At 45.9% G+C, this 20,804-nt stretch overlaps 1 protein-coding gene across 2 annotated transcripts in view; it reads right to left on the reverse strand.

Moving 5' to 3' along the window:
* Nucleotides 1-20,804, reverse strand: part of PCSK6 (proprotein convertase subtilisin/kexin type 6) — a 119,388-nt gene that overhangs the window by 86,160 nt on the left and 12,424 nt on the right. For both annotated transcript variants that reach the window (XM_038420223.1, XM_043493688.1), the window contains exon 2: nucleotides 10,771-10,875. In XM_038420223.1, coding sequence (XP_038276151.1) covers nucleotides 10,771-10,875 — 105 coding nt within the window. The remainder of the gene's footprint in view (nucleotides 1-10,770; nucleotides 10,876-20,804) is intronic.

Raw genomic sequence — 20,804 nt, forward strand, 5'->3', positions numbered from 1 at the left:
TAGTAGCTCAGTCTTTTGCTGCACCCCTGTACTTCTACTAACCACTCATAATTCTAGGCCAGCTTCCTATATATGCTGTATCTGGTGCCTTCCCCAAGGCTTTAGCGTTTTCCCACAAAAGTTGCTCCAGTTTAACTGAAGGCCTGTTTTTTTAACTGGTTGAGTTAATTGCTTGTTAATGGACACCCTTCATTCAATTTAAAACCCGGTTTGTATCAATTTAGTTTAGGTTGATTCCTTGTTGATTTAATCTAAGTTGATATAAACTGGTTCAACAAGGAGTAGCATCCGTTTAAACTGATTTAAGAAGTGATTTTAGTTAAATTAGTGCGAACTGTTGTGTTGAGTCAAGCCCTAACACCACAGATCACAAACAAACCAGGAATCTACCATATTGCCATCTGCTTCAATGGTAGTTTGTGTCATTTGACTAGATGAAGAGAGACAGATTGGCATAGTTCAGAGTTGTGGTCTTTGGTTAAATTTACATTCATAGAATCATAGAATATCAGAGTTGGAAGGAGGTCATCTAGTCCAACCCCCTGCTCAAAGCAGGGCCAATCCCCTACTAAATCATCCCAGCCAGGGCTTTGTCAAGCCTGACCTTAAAAACCTCAAAGGAAGGAGATTCCACCACCTCCCTAGGTAACCCATTCCAGTGCTTCACCACCCTCCTAGTGAAAAAGTTTTCCCTACTATCCAACCTAAACCTCCCCCACTGCAACTTGAGACCATCACTCCTTGTTCTGCCATTGCTGTCATATAAATACCTATTCATGGGGGCAAAACGGTTTCCCCCAAATGAGAACTGACCTTTTAAAAAAAGGACATTAAATAAAGGCTGAATGGAATGTTCACAACAACATTCTAAAGTCCCGGTTCTATGACGCCATCAGGCTTTGCTCCATTCTGCTCTATCTGTTTGTGCAAATTCTGATTCACAACACCGGGGGCCACTGCATGCGGAACAAAGGGAGGCTAGAACAATAGATCAGCAGACTGGACTTCCTGCAGGGAACCTGTAGTGTAGTGACAGATCATCACCATGGCCAATCCCAAAGGGAGACCTGGCCTCCTTGCAGATCGAGCCCCACCCGAACTGATCTCAAGGTAGGCGCTTAAGGCTGTCTGAGTGGATGTTTAGTCTATGTCCATCTCTGGTGATTGTACTATGCCACCAAAGCTTTTGGTGACCACGTGATCGCTGACCGTGTGGCAGCATTCCTTGGTAAAGGTACTTCCGAATACTTTGGTCTTCCATCCTGATAATCTGTCTGTACCAATAAAGCCATCAAACCCAAACCAGAGCTACTAATATCCTCATTAGTGATGACAAAGACTACAAGTGGCAGATGCCACAGACCCAAACCATTCACAGTCATGGAGCTGCTAAAAAAAACAAAACAAAAAACAAACAAACCAGGAACATTTTCTACATTTAAAAAAAAAACACCACATTCAGATTGTATGTATTATTAATAAATATTAATTTAGCCATTTAAGGTATTTTTTTTTACAAAATCTGCATGTGGGATGCAAATTCCCTGCACTTCAAAAAAAAACAAATAATGTATTTGAATGGATATTCAGTGTTTAACACACAGTTCCAGAACAAACCAGATGGCCATTACATGTTTTCATCATAAACCAGGGGGGGGGGAGGAATAAAGTGTAATGGCTTTTTACATGGTGTATGCCTGCAGGCTCTAGACCTGGGCTGCTGTCCGCTTCTGCTGCTATATTTCCCATTTTAAATAGGTCTTATTATTGAAGTTTCAGTCTCCAAACATTCATGGTGCTTGCCCGCAGATAACAGCAAGCTCTAATCTGTTGGTGAGTGCAAGAGACAGCCTTCCTCGCATTACAAGTAATGCCCTTCCCCATCTATTTAGTGTCCATGCTGACAGGCCAAGTCCAGCTCTTCCATACACAAGCCAAGGCCAGGAGTGAGAAGCCCTACATCTTTCAAATCAGAGTTTCCTCCAAATTATCTCCTACGGCAGCGAGTGTGGTGTTGAAGTGTCCTTCAAGTGTCCTTAGAGAGTCTACATTAACCAATGTGATATATGCCATCATGTGCCAGCAATGCCCCTCTGCCATGTACATTGGTCAAACTGGACAGTTTCTACTTAAAAGAATAAATGGACACAAATCAGACGTCAAGAATTATAACATTCAAAAACCAGTCGGAGAACACTTCAATCTCTCCGGTCACTCGATTACAGACCTGAGAGTGGCTATCCTTCAACAAAAAACTTCAAAAACAGACTCCAACGAGAGACTGCTGAATTGGAATTAATTTGCAAACTGGATACAATTAACTTAGGCTTGAATAGAGACTGGGAGTGGATGAGTCATTGCACAAAGTAAAACTATTTCCCCATGTTATTTCTCCCCCCCCCCACCCCACCCTGCACTGTTCCTCAGATGTTCTTGTTAACTGCTGGAAATGGCCTACCTTGCTTGTCACCATGAAAGGTTTTCCTCCTTTCTCCCCCGTGCTACTGGTGATGGCTCATTTTAAGTGATCACTCTCCTTACAGTGTGTATGATAAAACCCATTGTTTCATATTCTCTGTGTGTGTATATAAATCTCCCCACTGTGTTTTCCACCAAATGCATCCAATGAAGTGAGCTGTAGCTCACGAAAGTTTATGCTCAAATAAATTTGTTAGTCTCTAAGGTGCCACAAGTACTCCTTTTCTTTTTGCGAATACAGACTAACACGGCTGCTACTCTGAAACCTGTCATTAACCCAGATGTGCTGTTTGTAGCACCTGTGCAACTCCCATAAGGAGAAAGAAGGTTAAGTGCAAAATTACTACACTCTCAAGCTTTTGGAATAGTTTCAGAATTAAACTCAATGATACTGTGTCAAACCATACTTTGGCCCAGTCATAACACTGAGTACTTCAGAACATTTTCCTCAATTAAAAAAAGTCCTTAAGAAATGTTTTAGAAGCAGCAGCCAGCACTGCATGTTTCTTATTCCATCAGCTCAAATTGTTCTGTGCTTTTAATCTGCCAACACTCTGAGCCAATAAAAGTGGACCTAAGATTGATTTATTAAGGGTTAATGGTCAGACTGACCACCATAAAGAACTTCACTTGCTGAAAGCAGATTCTTTAGATTCCCATGGAGGTGGAAGTCCTCGCCAAGTGAATATGATCCAGTTATTTAACAGAGCGACTTTACAGACCAAGATTAATTTGACTTTTACATCCAGTAGCTGTAGCCTGTACAAATCCCAGACTAAAATTCAACTCCAGTCAGACAAGTTTGCTTGGAGATGGCCAGTACTAGGAATTAGAACAATGGCTTAAAATCACAGTTTAAAGTTCCAATCTCCTAAATAATACACCTATAACTTTTCTTGAATTAATCTCATCTTTTGAAACCCTGAGAGTCAAAAGGAGGACAGGGCACCTTTGGAATTGTGTGCGCGCAAGAGACAGCACACATGAAATGGGGTATCTTTAGCTCACCACTCAGGGAAGGTTAGCATGGGTGAGAATTTCCCTAGAGTGTAAAAAAAAAAAGAGGGGAAAAATGCAGCCAAAATTCCAAAGGGAGAGTAGATGAGGAAATAGGAGTAGGGTACCACAGCAAGAAGAGAATTGCAGTATCAGCCTTCAAGACTGATGGCCAGAGGAGCGCACAGCACATAAATCTTATGTTAAAGTCTGTGCTTGCTATGAAAGGCCTGATTTACAGAGGGTGGGTGCTCAGTGCTTTGTGTAAAATCAGGCCCCTTTAAAGACCTGAGCGCTCAAAAATTAAGGGTTAACAATCACTAGTCACCTTTGAAAATCTTGCCCTGTTTCTTGATCCTGTTTCAGGGCACAGAGCTGCCCTACACTACAACTCCAGTTCCATCAGGCAGACATGGTTGCAATGCAATTCCATTTTGTAATATAGATGGATGCATCCAAGGGTTTCACATGCTGAGAATCCAGTCTACATTAACAAGGAAATGTCAGCAGCTAAATGAAAGGGTTAGTAAGTTCTTTTTCCTTTAGTCTCTAAGGTGCCACAAGTACTCCTTTTCTTTTTGCGAATACAGACTAACACGGCTGCTACTCTGATCTCTGTTTAAGGTGACCAGATGTCCCAATTTTATAGGGACAGTCCCGATTTTTGGGTCTTTTTCTTATATAGGCTCCTATTATCCCCCACCTCCATCCCGATTCTTCACATGTGCTGTTTGGTCACCCTAGCTCTGTTGGGCTGGCAGCTAAATCAGCTACAGACCTTCTCTCTGGGGAGACATCTAGACCAGTGGTTCTCAGACTGAGTCGGGACCGCAAAGTGGGTCACGACCCCATTTTAACAGGGTCACTAGGGCAGGCTTAGACTTGCTGGGACCTGGGGCTGAAGCCCAAGTCTCACCGCCCAGGGCCAATGCCAAAGCCTGAAGGCTTCAACCTTCAGTGGTGGGGCTCAGATTACAGGCCCCCTGCTTGGGTCTGAAGGCCTTGGGCTTCAGCTTCCCCCTCCCCCCAAGGGCAGTAGAGCTCAGGTTTGGCTCCCCGACCCAGGTCAGTAGGGCTCAGATGGGCTCAGGCTTCAGTCCCCCCTCCAGGGGTCCTGTAGTAATTTTTGTTGTCAGAAGGGGGTCACAGTGCAATGAAATTTCAGAACCCTATCTAGACTAAGGAATGAGCTGGAGGGGCAGACAGGGTGGGATTTTTTTTTTAAAGGAACTAAAACTGTATGTCATCTGCCTGTTTATATTTATCTTGTCTATTTAAGTTGGAAGCTCTTTGGGGCAGTGGCTGTCTTTTACCATGTGTCTGTACAGTGCCTAGCACAATGTGGCCCCAATCCTGACTGGGGCCAGTAGATGCTTGGTTCTGTTTTGTTTTTTTAAACAGCAGCATTACAAAATGGAGCAGGGCTGTAACCATGTCAGGGCCAGCTATATCTAACTATCACAGGCACAGCTGTAGTAGAGCAGGATTTGGAATAGTTTTAGCTTGATTTAATCCCAGTTTGAGCTAAGCATACAAATTTTATATATTAAGTGAGTCCGTGACACTCATCAGACCCCGTTACTCAAATATAGTTGAGTTGTGTCCACACAGTTTCTCCCCTTCTGACCCCAACCCCCACCATAAAATCATGTCTGTCTACCCACTCCTACTGGACAACCTAAATGGGTTTGTAGCTGTGCATTCTGGGCAGCTATCCCATAATGCCTCAGCAGGTGATAGAGTGCCCAGAGGACATGGATATGGAGCAGCACCTGCAGCATATAGAAGAATGCATTCAGATGCCCTACCAGACAGACAACTGAGAGGAGAAAGAAACACTGGCCAACGCTGTTACAGCGCATGTCTACACTACAAACTAGCGCTACAACCAAAAAGCACTCATCTGCCAGCCTAGGCCAATAGGAAGGGAGACCCAGGCTCAGCTGGCACAGTTACCAGCCATATGTTAACTCTGCTCTGTGTTGGCCCAAAGCATGTTTAGGGCCAACCATGGCCCTTACCTGGTTACAAACCTCATTAAAAGTTGGGAGTGCAGGCAGGTCTAAGTCAGCTAGTGTGGACGGGCCAAAAGAGTGTTAACAACTGATACTGACCTACTTTGTAAAGCGCTTGAGTGTTACTGGCCCCATCCAAATCCCAGCGATAGGCTTCAGTGACCATTTTGACACAAAACTCAACAAGGGTGTGTTTACTGAAGGAAAATCCCATCTACAGTGGGAAACAGACCCATAGCTTAACTGGCTGTCAGCAACAGATACCGCTGAACGAGTAACAAACTGTACTGTAACGAGTAACTAACTGTAACAGTACCGCTGAATGAGTAACAAACACAGTAACTGCTGGTGTGGATGGGACAAAGCCTGTGTTCAGTGTTAGTCAATTAACTGCAGTAATGGGCCAATTTCCTACTGTAGCAGAGGCGTAGAACAACTCTGACCAACCCTTTAGCTTGGCTGCTTCAGGCCTTGTCTTTTCTGTGAAATAAAAAAGGTGATTTAACTCAAGTCAGGTAACTCGGTACAATCCTAGTAATGGGAAGGCAGTCTGTAGTTCTCACATGAGTTAAAGCCTTTACCTTGAGTGACCTAACTTGAGTTAAGAACTCACCTGTTTCCTGACATGACAACAAGGCCTCAGGCACACACGTGATCTCCATTAATGCTTAGCCAATAAGGGTGGGGAAGGTCAAACTCCGACAATGACCCAGAACTGCCCTAAAGAAACATATTTGGGCTAAGAGATTTCAGTGACGAAAGCCATTGCCCCAGGGAGTTACTTTGGTGAGGGAAGCCCCGCCGTTCCTTCCGGTTGCGTCATTTGAAATAACAATGAGAGGATTTTGAATTCCAACAACCATAAAGGCATTTTTATCCAACAGAGAATGTCTAGTGTCTACACTAGCATCTTCCCTTCAAATCCCCCACCAATGGTAGCCGTGGTAGGAATACAACTGGAGACCAACTGCTAATCTATGCCGGCCCTCCCACTGTGGCTGACTAAAGAAGGGAGTTGCAATGGTGATAGCATAACACGGGGAGGGTTGCATGGGTCTAGTGAGGACATTGAACTGGGAGTCGGGAGACCAGAACTCTACTCCCAGCTCTGCTCCTGACCTTCACTCAGGTGTTCCCATTTCCCCTCCTACTCTTTTTTGTCTTAAGGGACGGTCTCCTACTATGCCATAGCAAAGTGTCTAATACAATGGATCCCCACCCTAGCAGGGACCTCAAGATGCTGCTGTCATGCAAATAAATAATGGTGTAAACAAAACAGCAGAGAGGAAGACAGAAAACAGATCAAGCATCTGTGGATGACTGAACTCTCATTCTTTAGGACTTGTGTTTGTTTCCATCTTTGCCATTCCATTCAAACTGTTGCAAATTTGTTTTTGTTTCTGAATGCCTTGCAGTAATACAACTTCATAATATTTACCATTTTATGATTACTAATTATGCACCATTCAAACTGCCAACGCACTTCCAAATGATTTGCAAATGGATAGGAGGCAAGAAAAAAACCCCACCAAACTGATGGATCTTGAATTCAAGGTAATAACAAATCCCTGTAAACCTACTCTAATTTAGCTGACTAGTAATCAGTAGAGCTAGGTAAAGTAAATATTAATAGACTAAAATCTAATTGATTTGGTTTGAACTAAACTAGGCTAATTTAGAAATAAATTCATAATATGTTCAGATGCCTCTATACATTCCCCAGGGCTATAAAGTTTAATTAGAAGACTTGGAAACAACCAGCCAATTGTATCTTATTTCCAGCAATAGCTGGAATGTTCGGATTGTTTATTTTTCCTTTCTGTTGGCAACACTGTTTGTGACAACAGTCTATGTTCGAATGTTACCAATAGCGTATTGGAGATTATGTTTATATGTTTAACTGTGAACCCCTTTTAATAGCAGTTTAACTAGTAATAGGGGGTCCTCCATGTAGCTCTTACAAGGAAATAACCACCAACAATGTAATTTTTTATCCTGAGTCAATAGGAAAGTCTTAATAATAATGTAATACTTTGTCCATTGATATCTTTTACTTGAGGGTCTCAAAGAGTTTTACATAACTTAATGAAGCCTTTCAATGTGCTAATGAAGCTGTGTATCTATTTTACATATGTATAAGCTGAGGCACAGAGAGGTTAAGTGACTTGCCCAAGGCAGTAGAGCAAATCAAATCAGTGGCATAGCTGGGAAAAGAGCCCAAGAGTCCCAATTCTCTCTCCTCTATACACCGCGAAACAACATTCCCTCCCACACCTTGCCTACAGGGCCTAAGAAGTAGCATCTCACCTCCAGCAGGCATGCAGGCTTTGCCACAGATACTCAACCTTTACAGGAAGGCCCAGTATACATCAGGGATACCTGTCTTTCTATAAAGATATATACTTTGATAACTGCTTCTAATTCTAATACTGAAAGACTGTTCAGCTTACTAAGATGAGGCTCAGTGCACGTATACAAATTAATGAAGTAAATAAGATTAATCAAATGTACACATTTAACAGGTTTTCCCCTCTAAATGCAAGAGTAAAAATACTTCCTTTACGCCCTACCTTAGGCCAGATGTTCAGTCAGTTTATATGGGCATAGCTCCACTGAAGTAAAAGGAGTTGTCCCTGTTTACACTAGATGAGAATCTGTCCCTCTGCTGTATAAAGCAGCATAGCTTCAGACCCAGAGGGCCTGCTCCAAAACCCATTGAAGTCAGTAGGAAAACTCCCACTGACTTCAATGCATTGTGGATCAGGACCTGAGTGATAACCAAAGGTGAAAGTAAGCCAGTACGCTCCGGTATGGCGTATCGGCAAGAGCCGGTGCGCCATACTGGGGTGGATCAGCTTCCCCAAGCGCAATTTAAAGGGCCTGCGACTCCCAGCAGTGGATGGAGCCCCTGGCCCTTTAAACTGCTGCCAGAGACTTGGGGTAGCAATGGCGGCGCCACTTCCCCAGGGCTCCAGAAGGCTCTGAGGACGATTTAAAGGGCCCAGGGTGGTAGTGGTGGCCAGAGCCCTGTCCCCGGAGCCGTGCTGCCGGAGACCTGCAGAAGCGGCGGTGGGGCTCTGGGGACGATTTAAAGGGCCCAGGGTTCTGGCTGCCGCTACTGCCCCGGGCCCTTTAAACCGTTGCCAGAGCCCCCGGCTGCTGCTGTTACCCCGGTGGGGGGAGGAGGGGAGGGGAGGAGGAAGGAGGCACTTACCATTACAGGGTGGGCCGGGGCTGGCTCTGACCCCCCAGTCCCGCCCCTTCTGCCCGAGGCCCCGCCCCTTCCGGAGACCAGAGCCAGCCCCAGCCCAGCCCCGTACCAGTAAGTCCCTAGACTTACTTTCACCCCTGGTGATAACTCTTGCTTTTCACACTGGGTTTTACCTGATGTCAGGTTTAAAAACAACACATACCATTAAGCACCAATTGGGACCTGCCATTGCTCCCTTTAGCTTATTGAAACAGAATACACTCTCTCTAGGAGCAATCTTCTCATTCTGTGCTCAGTGCTGCTGGAGTCCAGTGAGACAAAAGTTCCCACAAACTTCTGTCAACCCCAATACATACAGGAATCTTTGATGGAGTATCAGATTTTTTTTAAGAATGGCATTAGATTTCTATTAAGAGCAACCATGTTCATTTCAGCTTTTAATGCAAAATTTTTTTAAAAACCCATACATTCTCTTTACATTTATGCACAGATAAATGCAAGGTTTATAAAAGTTGGTAAGAGAAAAGAATAGCATCAGGAAGTAAAAAAAAATGTAACATTCCAACTACACCCCACGCACTGCCATAGATTTCATTTGTTCTGAATTTTTATTTTCTTGAACACTGACATCTCGCAATTCAATGGTGATAAATATCTCTTAGGCTGCTCTAGAACAGAGTAACATATGCTTGTAGCCAAAGATTTCATACATAGCAACCATTAAGATAGCAAATGTTATGACAACTAAGTCAACACCCACAGCATACAATGCAATTTCTGTATTGGAAAGTTTCCTTAACCATTTTTAATTTTTTTTCCCTTAATGCAGATGTTAATATTTAGTTACTTGTAAGTATTTTCAATCACTGATAAACATAACCAGCATGTCAAATGATTCACCAATTACAGAGCATGTGGTATTAAGATAACATGCTCGATTTACAATACGTCGGTAATCACACTCAATTGTATGCTGCAAATAAAGAAACCAGGCTCTTTAAGGCAAATCATTCAAATACAAGCTACACATCAGAGCATACCAAAGATCTTTATCATCGAGCACCAAATCGTCCCAAGGCCACTCATTGCACTAGATACACCATCATACAGTTACATTTAACTAGGATGAGAAATATATGACACAGCATTTAGGCCTGGTGGCAGAACTCCCTCCCACCCTCAGCAGAATCAGGCTTTTATAGAACGCTGCTTTTGTTTGCATGTATAATGGAGGGATTGAAGAGAAAATTTGAAAGAGATGGATACCAAGAGGGTGATCGTTGAGAGTGTAGAGCATTTGCAATGTATTTAGAATGGAGCAAAGACCAAGCACAAGGATAGTTTTGCAAAAGTTCATGTTACTTCCACAAGTGTCTTATGGCACTAAATACCAATCTGTACAGTGCGTCCTCAAGGCTGCAGGCCATATGCCATTGAACCCCTCCTGATTCAGAGAGCATAGTCACACGATGTTCTGGCAAGATGTCCACGGGTTTAAAGGTTCTTTCATAAGAGCATCTGAAGTTTTTCATAATAAAAAACCCTACAAGTACATAATGCAGAGTGTAGCCATTTGTATGGAAACACACCCAACTGACCTAAGAAATATACAGACGAGAGTTTACACGATGTCACACGGTCCAGCAGGTGGATAGGAAAGGGTAGAGAAGAGGGGCACAGACAAGAGATGACACATCTGGGCACTGATGGATGTGGGGCTGTACCATCTCCACCATCTGGTTTTAGACACAAAGGGGGATGCTCCTTATCCCAAGCCAGCCCATGCCTCTATACACAAACAGTACACAATCAAGGGCCTGGACTTGGGATGTTTTCTGGGGGGAGGGAAAGGAGTCATAAGGCATCCTTACCTCTCTGCAGAAGCTTGCCCAGCAAGGGACTCCCTATGAGAATACCAACAGGCCATGCGGCTGCTGTGCTTGGGGCCTTGTACACCGCCCCCCACCCCCCATGGGGTGAGAAGGGGAGCAGAGGGGAAGGAGGATGCAGGAGTCATTGTCCATGGCAGCTTGGCTCCTGAGGGGGCAGTGTTGCCGATTGGGGCCATACCTGGGGATCCATCCGGAGGAAGTTGTGCCGGCCTCGACTGCTGAGCGTCGAGCGCCTTATCGTCCTGCTGTGGTGAAAGTGGTAATAGTTCTCCAAGTTCCCAATCTGTGCAAAAAAAAAAACAAAAACAAAAAAAACCCGCAACATGCAGAGTAAGTCAGGGAAGGAGAAATCTTCCACCCACGCACAGCTGGAGATGCTCAGCTTTTCTTCTGACCTCCCATACCCAACAATCCCTGGCAGCCAGAGGGGCTGATTTTCGGACTCCCCCCACCTAGCCACAAAGAGAACCGTATTGCCTGGCTGCAAACCTGTACTGCTCTATGAAGCAACTGAGCACACTCCTGCTCCCAGTGCAGTCTCGGGCCCTTGAGGAAGCCACATTGTCACTGTGCCATTGGTTTCTGTGGTAGCAGCATTGGGCCTATAATTAAGGATCCCGGGAGCTCAAAAACGGCAGTAACTCTAGCATGTCTTTAAAGAAACATACCCGACTCTCCCCAGAAAAGAATGGCAGAGGACACAACAAAGCAAAGCAAATAGATGAGCGCACTGCACCAAAGCCGTAAATACTGCATCAGCCATCTATCCACCTAGCAAAATAACAGTTCACGCAGTCCTGACTTTACTGTAGAGAGCTACTGGTGGTCAGCAAGGAAGCCAGCTGTGTTCTGCTATGGAAGGGTACAGGAGTTCCTGTAAAGCAGTAAGGAACCAGCTGCCATGGCAGGAATGAGCCTTCAAAGGCAGCTGCTATGCCAAAGCCAGAAAAACTTGTCAAACTCACCACAAAGCTGCAGCGCATATGGTGTCAATAAGGGAAAAAGCTCGCTCAGGAGCACATCACAGTGACTGCAAATGCTGTGCAATAGCCTGCTGCTTTGGAGTCTCTTTAAGCAGGTTAAGTGATAGAGAAAGGAGCCAATCCTGGGGTGGTGGGCAGAGCCGACCAGAACAACAACATGCCCACCCCCTCAGAGCAGGCAGGGGCCAGAGAATCCAGCAATGAAATGCTTACGGAGGACAGAGAGGTGCATGGGTTGTAGGTCAAAGTTAAAAGTAGGTATACGGGGGTGGGGATGTCATCAAGCAGAGAACAGGCAGGGACTGTTGTCCAAAAAACAGGTACAGCCCCATGGGGTTCCCTGCACCAGTCAGCCAACAGCTCTGTTCTGAAGGAACAGCTTCAAGGGGCTTCCTTGGCCTCTCCACTGGGATTGCCACAAGGGCACGCCGCAGTGCTAACAGTTTGTGTGTGATGTGACCGAGACCTTCGGCCGGCTGCACAGAGGGCACTGAAGAGCTATCCAGCAATGCAGCAATGCTCATTTCCCACCAGACCCCTGGCCTACGACTATGAGGTGAGCCTCGCCATGATTCATTCCAGCTCAGTACTGGTACATCAGTGGGATTGAAGTGTTTAGATCTAAGTGGTGCAGAGGCCTGGAGCTGGTTCTCAGCATGGGGGTGAACTTCACTCAGTGGGATTTTCAGAAGCCCATAGTTCAGTCCACTGGAAGCCAATGTTTTAGCCAATCGCTAAAACAAACAAGTTTGTTTACATTTATGGGAGATGATGTTGCCCGCTTCTTATTTACGTCACCTGAAGTGAGAACAGGCGTTTGCATGGCACTGTAGTAGCTGGTGTTGGGAGGTATTTACGGGTCAGATATGCTAAACAGTTGTATGCTTCTTCATGCTTTGACTTGTAGATTGCACTCTTTTTAACGGTGCAAATATTTTTAATAAAAATAATGATATAAAGTGAGCACTGGGCACTTTATATTCTGCAACATAATTGAAATCAATATATCTGAAAAATGTAGAAAAACATCCAAAATATTTATAAAAAATCTAAATTGATATTCTATTATTGTTTAACAGTATAATTAAAACTGTAATTAATCGTGATTAATTTTTTTTAATAATTTGAGAGCCCTACTTCTTGTCCTACCTTCACATGACATGGAGAGCAATTTTGCTGCGCTCTCTCTCACATCCTTTAACATATCTGAAGACTTATCAGGTTTCCCCAGCCCACCCTTTGTCTTCTATTTTCAAGCCCGCACATGTCCAGTTTTTTTTTTAACCTTTCCTCATAGGACAGGTTTTCTAAAGCTCTTATTTTGGTTACCCTCCTCTGGACTCTCTACTTTTTGTCCCTATCTTTCTTCAAGCTTGGCACCCAGAACTGGACACAGTGCCCAGTTGAGACCTCCCCGGTACTGAGTAGAGCAAGACAGTTACCTTCTGTGTCTTACATATGGCACTCCTGTTAACACATGCCAGAGTGATATTAGCATCATGCCTTTTGAAGGACAGTAATTGTATTGTCTAGATCACATACATCCCCTAGAAAGGAGCATACACAGAACACATGGTCAAACACTCATGTCAGAATATGCTCAGACAAACCCTATTTACTTTTGTAGGAGCTCTGCGTCATGAAGAAGTGTGGGATTTTGATCCAAAGGAAACATTGGTTTATAATGGACTCCTCCCCATAGAGGGGAGACTCCTAGGAAAACAGGAGCATGTTTAGAAATGAGTAGTGATCTGGGGATCTTTCAATTTTTGGATGTTTAACTTCATGCACCTCAAAGAGGCCTGATTTTCAGTGGGCAGGTGCTCTGCATTTTCCTGAAAATCAGTCCCCTATAAGATATCTACTTCAGGCACCTAAAGTTTGAGCCCTTCCCCTGCTCCCAAATGGCTAGTCATTTTTTTAAAGTCTTGTCCTAGAGTTATATAGGTAAAAGGAATAACCTGGAGGAACCGATGCCAAGACTTCTTCACTTCAAGCCCATGTCATTATCTTTTCCCGTTGTCATCTTTTAAAGAAGTCCAATCCCCTCCCACCTCCACCCCCCCCCCCGCCTCCAGTGTAAAGGGGGGAGAGATTTCCAGCACAAGTGGGACTGGATCCTACAAATCCCAACCTCGGTGATACACAACAATCCTGTTAAACCTCATGGGCAATAACTTCTCAAAAAAAAAAACAGATCAAATGTATACATCAGGGAAGACAGAGTCCGCTGAAGTCATTTCTTCCACCACTGAAGAACTCTCTCTCTCCACCCTATCCACAAACACCTTAGCATTAGTGGAATTGTTGCTGGCCTCCGCTGGTAACTCACCTTGGCAGGAGAAGAGGCAGATTTCCACACCCCACCCCCATTCTTGTTTTAAAAACTTTAAACACCTTCCATGACAAACAGAGACAGGGCTGGGCTGTAAGCCATATGCAGTAAGAATGGAGCGGGATGAGAGGGGGCAGAGAGGTATACAACTGCACTTTGTTAAAATAAAATTTAACCTGGAAGTCTTTAAATTAAATTACCACCCCCTTTTAAAAATTAACAGCAGTCATGTATATTGGCAGAGCCTCCAGTGAAAGCTGGCTTGGAGGCCTGGGTGTCCTGCCACACCCATCCCAGGAAAGGAACAGTAGAGGAGTCCTCCAAGCAGCCAGTCAGAGAGATTGCAGGTGAAGCAGCCAACCATGGCCTGGGAGGACCATATAAAAGGAGTTGCAAACCTAGAGACAGTCGCTTGCTGGAGCTAGAGGAGTACAGTGGTGCTCCTGGTTGCCTAAAGGGAACTGCAGCACCCTGGACAGCTCAGTGCTGGCAGGCACTGGGGGAGCAAGGAAGAGCTCCTGGCTGGCTGCTGGGTCTGAACTTAGATGAGCCCTGAGATAAGGGTAAAGCTTTGGCAAAGGCTGGGACCATGGGGAAGTAGCCCAGGGATAGAAAGCAGTGTAGTTAAAGGGACACAGTGGCACATGGCTGCTATTCCTAGGGTTCCTGGGCTGAGACTGGGAGTAGTGGGCGGGCCTGGGTCCTCCCATAGGCCACCGGGGATGTGGCCTACTCTCGGACTGCGATAAACCCCCAGAAGGGGAACAGAACTGTTAAGAGGCCCAGCTGGAGAGCTGGGGCCAGAACATACCAAGAGGGTGAAACCATTGCCTCCCCAGAGGAAGCCCCGGTGGTACAGCCCAATACCAGGGCCAGGACAGTTTAAAGACTGTAGACACACCTGACCACAATGGGTGCTCACAAGAGACGGGTGACACGCCATTACAGGCGGACTGAACACTGATCCCAGATTCTAATCCTGACACTGCTTTTCTTGCTATGGGCCAGTTACATATGTGCTTAACATATTAGCCTGCAAGTAGTCCCACTGAAATCAAAGTGGGTTAGGCCCATTTAAGTCAGTGGCACTAACTCACATGCGTACAGTTAGATACAGGATTAAGCGCTTTACTGCTGCGTCACTGACTTGTAGCATGAACTTGGACCATTGACATCAACTGGCCCCCTAAGGCCAGGTCTACAATAGAAACTTTTGCAGGTACAGTTAGGGAGAGGATTTATTTTGTTGGCAACATTTCTATACCAGCAAAAGCCCTAGTATAGATGTTGTTGAACTGACATAAAGGTGTTTTTGCCAGTATGGCTTATATTGTTCGGGGAGCCAGAATAAGCTACAGGGTATATACCCTGCAATTCAATGTCCGTGGTTGGCCTGAACCAGCTGGCTTGGAGTCAGGCTGCAGGGCTGTTTAATTGTTGCGTAGACGTTCAGGCTCAGCCGACAGTCCAGAGCTCTGGGACCCTCCCCTCCCCACAGGGTCCTAGAGCCTAAGCCCGAATGTCTACAGCACAGTTAAACAGGCACTTACCCCAAGTCAGCTGACAGCCATGTGATTTTAATAGTAGTGCAGACATACCCATACTGGCCAAAGCATTTTTTGGCTGGTATAAGCAGAATCCACACTAAGAGGGTGCCAGCAAACCCGTTCTAGTTTCAACCTGGCCTAAGCTACCCCATCTTTAAACAATAACTCTAATCACTGTCCCTTCCATGGGTGTAGAGAGGATTAGTTAATTTCACTTTTAATATGAGAAAAGCCACAAATGCTATGTGTTAGCCATAGTTCTAGCTGGATTTTAGAAAAGCACAAGGGAAGCTACCTTGCTGATTAATCAATCTAATCGACTTGATCCAGAATGGACAGAGAAGGGTGAGCACAAGGGGGGAGTGGGCAAGCAGGGAGACACCCCCCACCCTCCCATAATTGGTGGGGGCAAAGAACTCCTTTGGCCCCAAGGCTATGGGGAGAGACAGAGCTGCCCTGGCAGCAAAGCTGCGGTGAGAGCTGACAGCCCCCCAACTTTCCTACCTACCGGAGGTCTGCTCACAGCACAAGCCCAGACAGAGTTCTTAGCTGCGGCGCTGGGCAGCCAGATCCCCTCCTCCATCACCCACCTCGCTTTCTTCTCTGCCTCCACTAATTAGCAGCTGAGATGGTACGGAGTGACAAACCTCCTAAATAGTAGTGGGTCAGTGAGCAGAGCCTCTGGGGATGGGCCAGGCCAGGAAGGGATTGGTCGAGGAGGGAGCACAGGGTCCTGAGTGGTGGTGGGAGCACAGGCTACCCCGCAGTGGGGGTGGATAGAGGCAGGAGCACAGGATTCCCGGTGGGGCCCCTCCAAGGGGAGAGTGAGCTCCTCCTGCCCAAAAGGGATCACATTTTTATTCCTGAGCAGGCCCCTGGACAGAGAAGTCCAAGACTATCCAAAGTGATCCAAGATGGTTAGCAATGCTAATACATTGGAGGTCTTTTCACAGGAGAATTTAAATTAGTCCCAGATGCACCCTCAGAAGTGTAACAAAATTTCACCGCCATGCAAGTAGACAGCTTTCTCCTCAGTAAGTTGAAGTCCTCAACTCTTTTGAATGCTGCAGCAAGAACATCCACTAAATGGTGAGTGTTGCTTCTAGTCACTCAGCAGAGGGTTTCTAGTTAAATGCAGACACTAAACTGGATTCTGATTTCACTCTCCCACCCTTTAAAAATCAAGAGCATCTTCAGTTATGTCAATGGTGCTACACCAGAGTGGAACTGGAGTGAGTCATAGAATATCAGGGTTGGAAGGGACCTCAGGAGGTCATCTAGTCCAACCCCCTGCTCAAAGCAGGACCAATCCCCAACTAAATCATCCCAGCCAGGGCTTTGTCAAGCCTGACCTGACAAGTCAGATCAGAATCAAGCCCAAATTATTTTGATGAAGTTGCAACAGGTAATTATCATCACCTTTTAACAATGCCTTTCCCTTGGCTGCAAAACAGAAATTACGAGGTAAAAATTAGTTCAACAGCTGTGGAGTGTTCATGTCAGAGGAGCTTTGCCTTATCAAGGTCCTCAGCGGGATTTTTTGGTCTGTGAGGAGCCTCTGTCCTGCAGTCACATAATGAGGGACTCACATTGTGTTCTCAGGGCTGGCAGCTGTAAAGTTTGCTAAAACAGTCACTATAAGAGAGGTAAACTGCTAAACCTGGCGACTCTAGTCTGGGGAAGCATAGGATTTAAATAAACAGAGAAACTAAGGCTATGTTTAGCCAGTAGTCAAGGGCTGCAACAATTTTTTTTAAGTCCAAAAATGATTTATAAAGTATGTTACATTAAAACTCCCACTCGTTAATAAATACAAGCAAGGGCAGGGAAATAAGTCAGAATACAAAGCTGTGTAGCTGAATTCAGCTAACTCACCCTGTCCAGGCTATCTTGGACCACATTGCTCCGTAGTTGAGTTGACAACCCTTCCTAAGGTATTTGTTTTTCCTTACTAGAAACTTCTTCCTCAGCAATTCCATCAGCCTGTGCTTCTGTTGGATTTGCTATTTGCTTGCTTGTCGGTCAATTCAACATTAGCCTTGGCCCCTCCATCTACTACCTATAACTGGGCTGCTCCAGATTTAATGCAGGATATTTGGCAGGTCAGTTTAACAACATTTCAAGACATCTGAAATGTTGCTTTCCCACTCAGAATTAGTTTCCCCACCTCCATCACCTCCACACCACCCTCTCCAACATTTGGGCTCAGTCTTTTCATCTTCTTCCTGAAGTTATTGCACAAGTGTGACAGGCTTGTCAAAGGGTGAGCAGACGAGTCCAGACTAGGATAAGTTTCATACAGGGTCTTGTGAAACTCAATTTGCTGAATATTATTGTCCTGGTCAAATGTGTGGTAACAGTGTATGTAAAGTTATAAGATCCTATTGAATGGCATTACTAAGTTTAGAAAGGCAGGCACAGACCAGTTCCTCAGAAACAAAAGGCAAACAGATGCCTTACCTGTGCGTCAACATAATCAATAGGCTATCACCTGGGTAAGTGGGCATTCTTTGGCAGGAAGAAGAGTAAGCGAGAAATTTAATTTACACATTGGCAAAGACACAGCTGGAGGTTCCCATCCCATAGATGTCCTGCCACCTGAACCCCAGCGGGAGATGACCCTCAAGGAGGGGAGAAAGGTGTAAGAATAGAGAACAAATCCCACAAATCACCTCTCTCTCCTCATCTGTACTCATGGCAGCAACAACAGCCTTTGAAAGGCCAAGGAAACATCATTGAACTTGGGGAGGGGTCCTGGCTGAAGGATCCAGCCAGACTGCTCTCAGCATGTGGTGAGGAAAAACCTTTTTTTACTTTAAGTGCCCTCAATTTGTTAAGTTGGCATTAGTTTGCATTTTATTTTTTATTTCTTTGTAACCAGTTCTGACTTTTATGTCTCATTACTTGTAATCACTTAAAATCTTTCTTTTTGTAGTTAATAAATGTGTGTAATCTAACAAGTGTGTTTGGATTGAAGTGTTTGGGAACCCCTACCCCACTTGAGATAACAGGGTTTGTGCATATCATTTTCTATTACTGAAATGACGGCCTTTCTATGAACTTGCATTGTCCAGAAGAGTACTGGGCAGTGCAAGCTGCACATATTCAGGGAAAGTCTGGGCCTGGAGAGTTTGCTGGGTTTTTTCCTGCAGCGTCATTCAGGAGTGGCTGGCTAACAACACTCACTCTATATAGCTGGGAGTGAGTTACAGGCTGGAGACTGTGTGAATGATCAGGAGTGGTTGTTCTCACAGTGAAGCACTGTTAAAGACACCCCAGGTTAGAGAACTGATGGGACACAGCTGTCCAATGGTCCAGACTGTACCCAGGGTAATGTCACAACAAGCTTTGGTGGAAGATTGTTCCAATTGGCTTACAGAAGTTATGGTTTTTAGAGAAGCTACAGAGTCTAGCAGAATGACCACAGACCTGGGGGCCAGGAATTCCTGGGTTCTAATTCCAGCTCAGTCACTGGTTGTTTAATTTGCAATTCTGCATCTCTAAAATGCGGAGTGTTTACTTGATTCACAGGCCTGTTTTGGGGATACATTTAGGGTCTTGCTTTTCAGACTTGGCCTCTAATTATGAGTGCCCAACTTAGGGCCTGGCTTTCAGAGGGGCAGAACATCTCATTGACTTCAATTAGAGTGGGAAACTCAGGCCCCGAGTGTCTAAAGCTGGGGACTCAAAATCCAAGGCACCCAAAATTCTAAACATTTAGCCCTAAGTGTTTGGAAAGTATAAAAGACACTGGGTAATAGGCTGCCTGGCCCTCATGAGGGTGCTCAGTAAGGTGGAGAGACCATGAGATGCCCCCCTCCTTGCTCCCCCCCCCCATCATGCCCATGTTAATACCATTCAGAGTTGCAGACCCTGCTTACCCCTTCAGGCTCCTCCATTACTACTCCCCAAGAGGTGCCCAAGAAGGAGCAGGGACGAAGTGGAGCCACGCGGCCAGCCAACTCTGGCAGTGCCCTCCCATGTGTCAGCTGCCAGAGCTGGCCAGCCACATGTGATAGGGAGTGAGGAGGAAGCTCCCCATTTCCCCCCGCCCCCACTGCAGATACTTCAGCCAGCCAATGGACTGGAGCAGAACTCTGCGCCCTCAGGGCCCCAGGAAGCGATTGATGGAGGAGCAGCAGAGACGCTGCCACATCCCAGTGTTACCATATAGGGGCTGCATTCTTCTCCCAGTGCATGCTTCCCACCTAATTTGTCTCCCTCATACAGCAAGGCTGCGTCAGAAAAGCTTTTACAGGGTTTGCCCCTTAGTTCCCTTCCCTTACAATGCTTATTCCCAATTAAAGTGACAGAATATTTTAGGTCCTGAGCAGTTTCCAGTCCATTGGTCCTCATGAACCAGGTTGCTCCTGAGCTCTGGACAAACCACTAGCAAGGCCTGGGCTAGGTGCACCAAAACACAAAGGGATATTTATTTGGCTGTCACTCCTTACAGGCAGGGCACCATCGTACCCAGCCGCAACAAGCCAGGCACTGGTAGCAAGTCGCAACGGTAGTCCCACGTCAGACCTACTGTTCTTCAGGGAGGCTCCACCAGGCAGCAAGCCCCAGCGCCAGCCCCACTCCCAGGCTGTGATCTAGACAAGAGGGCTGCTGTCCTTCCCAATCAGCTTCCTACTGGGAGAGGCTCTCTGTGTAACCCCTTCCTCGAAGCCTGACACCTATTGCAGGTGTAACTGATTGAGCTCACAGTTAACTCTAACCTGGCTTTCCTGGATGGGGAAGCTCATGGCCCCCCTCCTGTACCTGGACCATCCCCCATTCCAAAGTAGGGCTGCCACCTGTCTGGGTTTTACCCAGACAGTCTGATTTCTGGCTTCTGTGTCCAGATGCCATTGAGGGTGGCCAGGTGCCTGGTTTTTAATCAGGAAGTCTGGTCATAAAGGGGACCTGGCCATCCTAAATGGCACCTGAACCAAAAGTCCGGTGACTGCGGGGCAAAGGGAGGCACCAGGTCCTTAACTCACACCAGCCCCTGCTCAGCCGGGGCTGCTCGTACCTGGATGCAGGCTCCTTGAGATGATCCAGCGAGTGAGGGGGGAAGGGAGGGAGCAATGAGGATGGTGTCTTCGGGGAAACGGTGGGGAAGGGGCAGGGGCAGGGGCAGGGGTCTGGTTACCAGCAATTAGAAAGGTGGCAACCCTATTCCAAAGGCTTCCTACAGAACAAGGACAATTCAAAGGCAGGAGTTCTGGGTGGGTTTCTTTGGCACTTGGTTATTGTCAAGGGTTTTCCAACACTAGTGACTGTCCAGAGGTGCGGGACCGAGTCCAGTTCGCAGCCTCAGCAGCAGTAAGGTTTTTCCTGTGGTGTAATTTCCCTGACT

The sequence above is a fragment of the Dermochelys coriacea genome, chromosome 10, assembly GCF_009764565.3.
Source record: "Dermochelys coriacea isolate rDerCor1 chromosome 10, rDerCor1.pri.v4, whole genome shotgun sequence".
In the NCBI taxonomy this organism is placed as follows: domain Eukaryota; kingdom Metazoa; phylum Chordata; order Testudines; family Dermochelyidae; genus Dermochelys; species Dermochelys coriacea.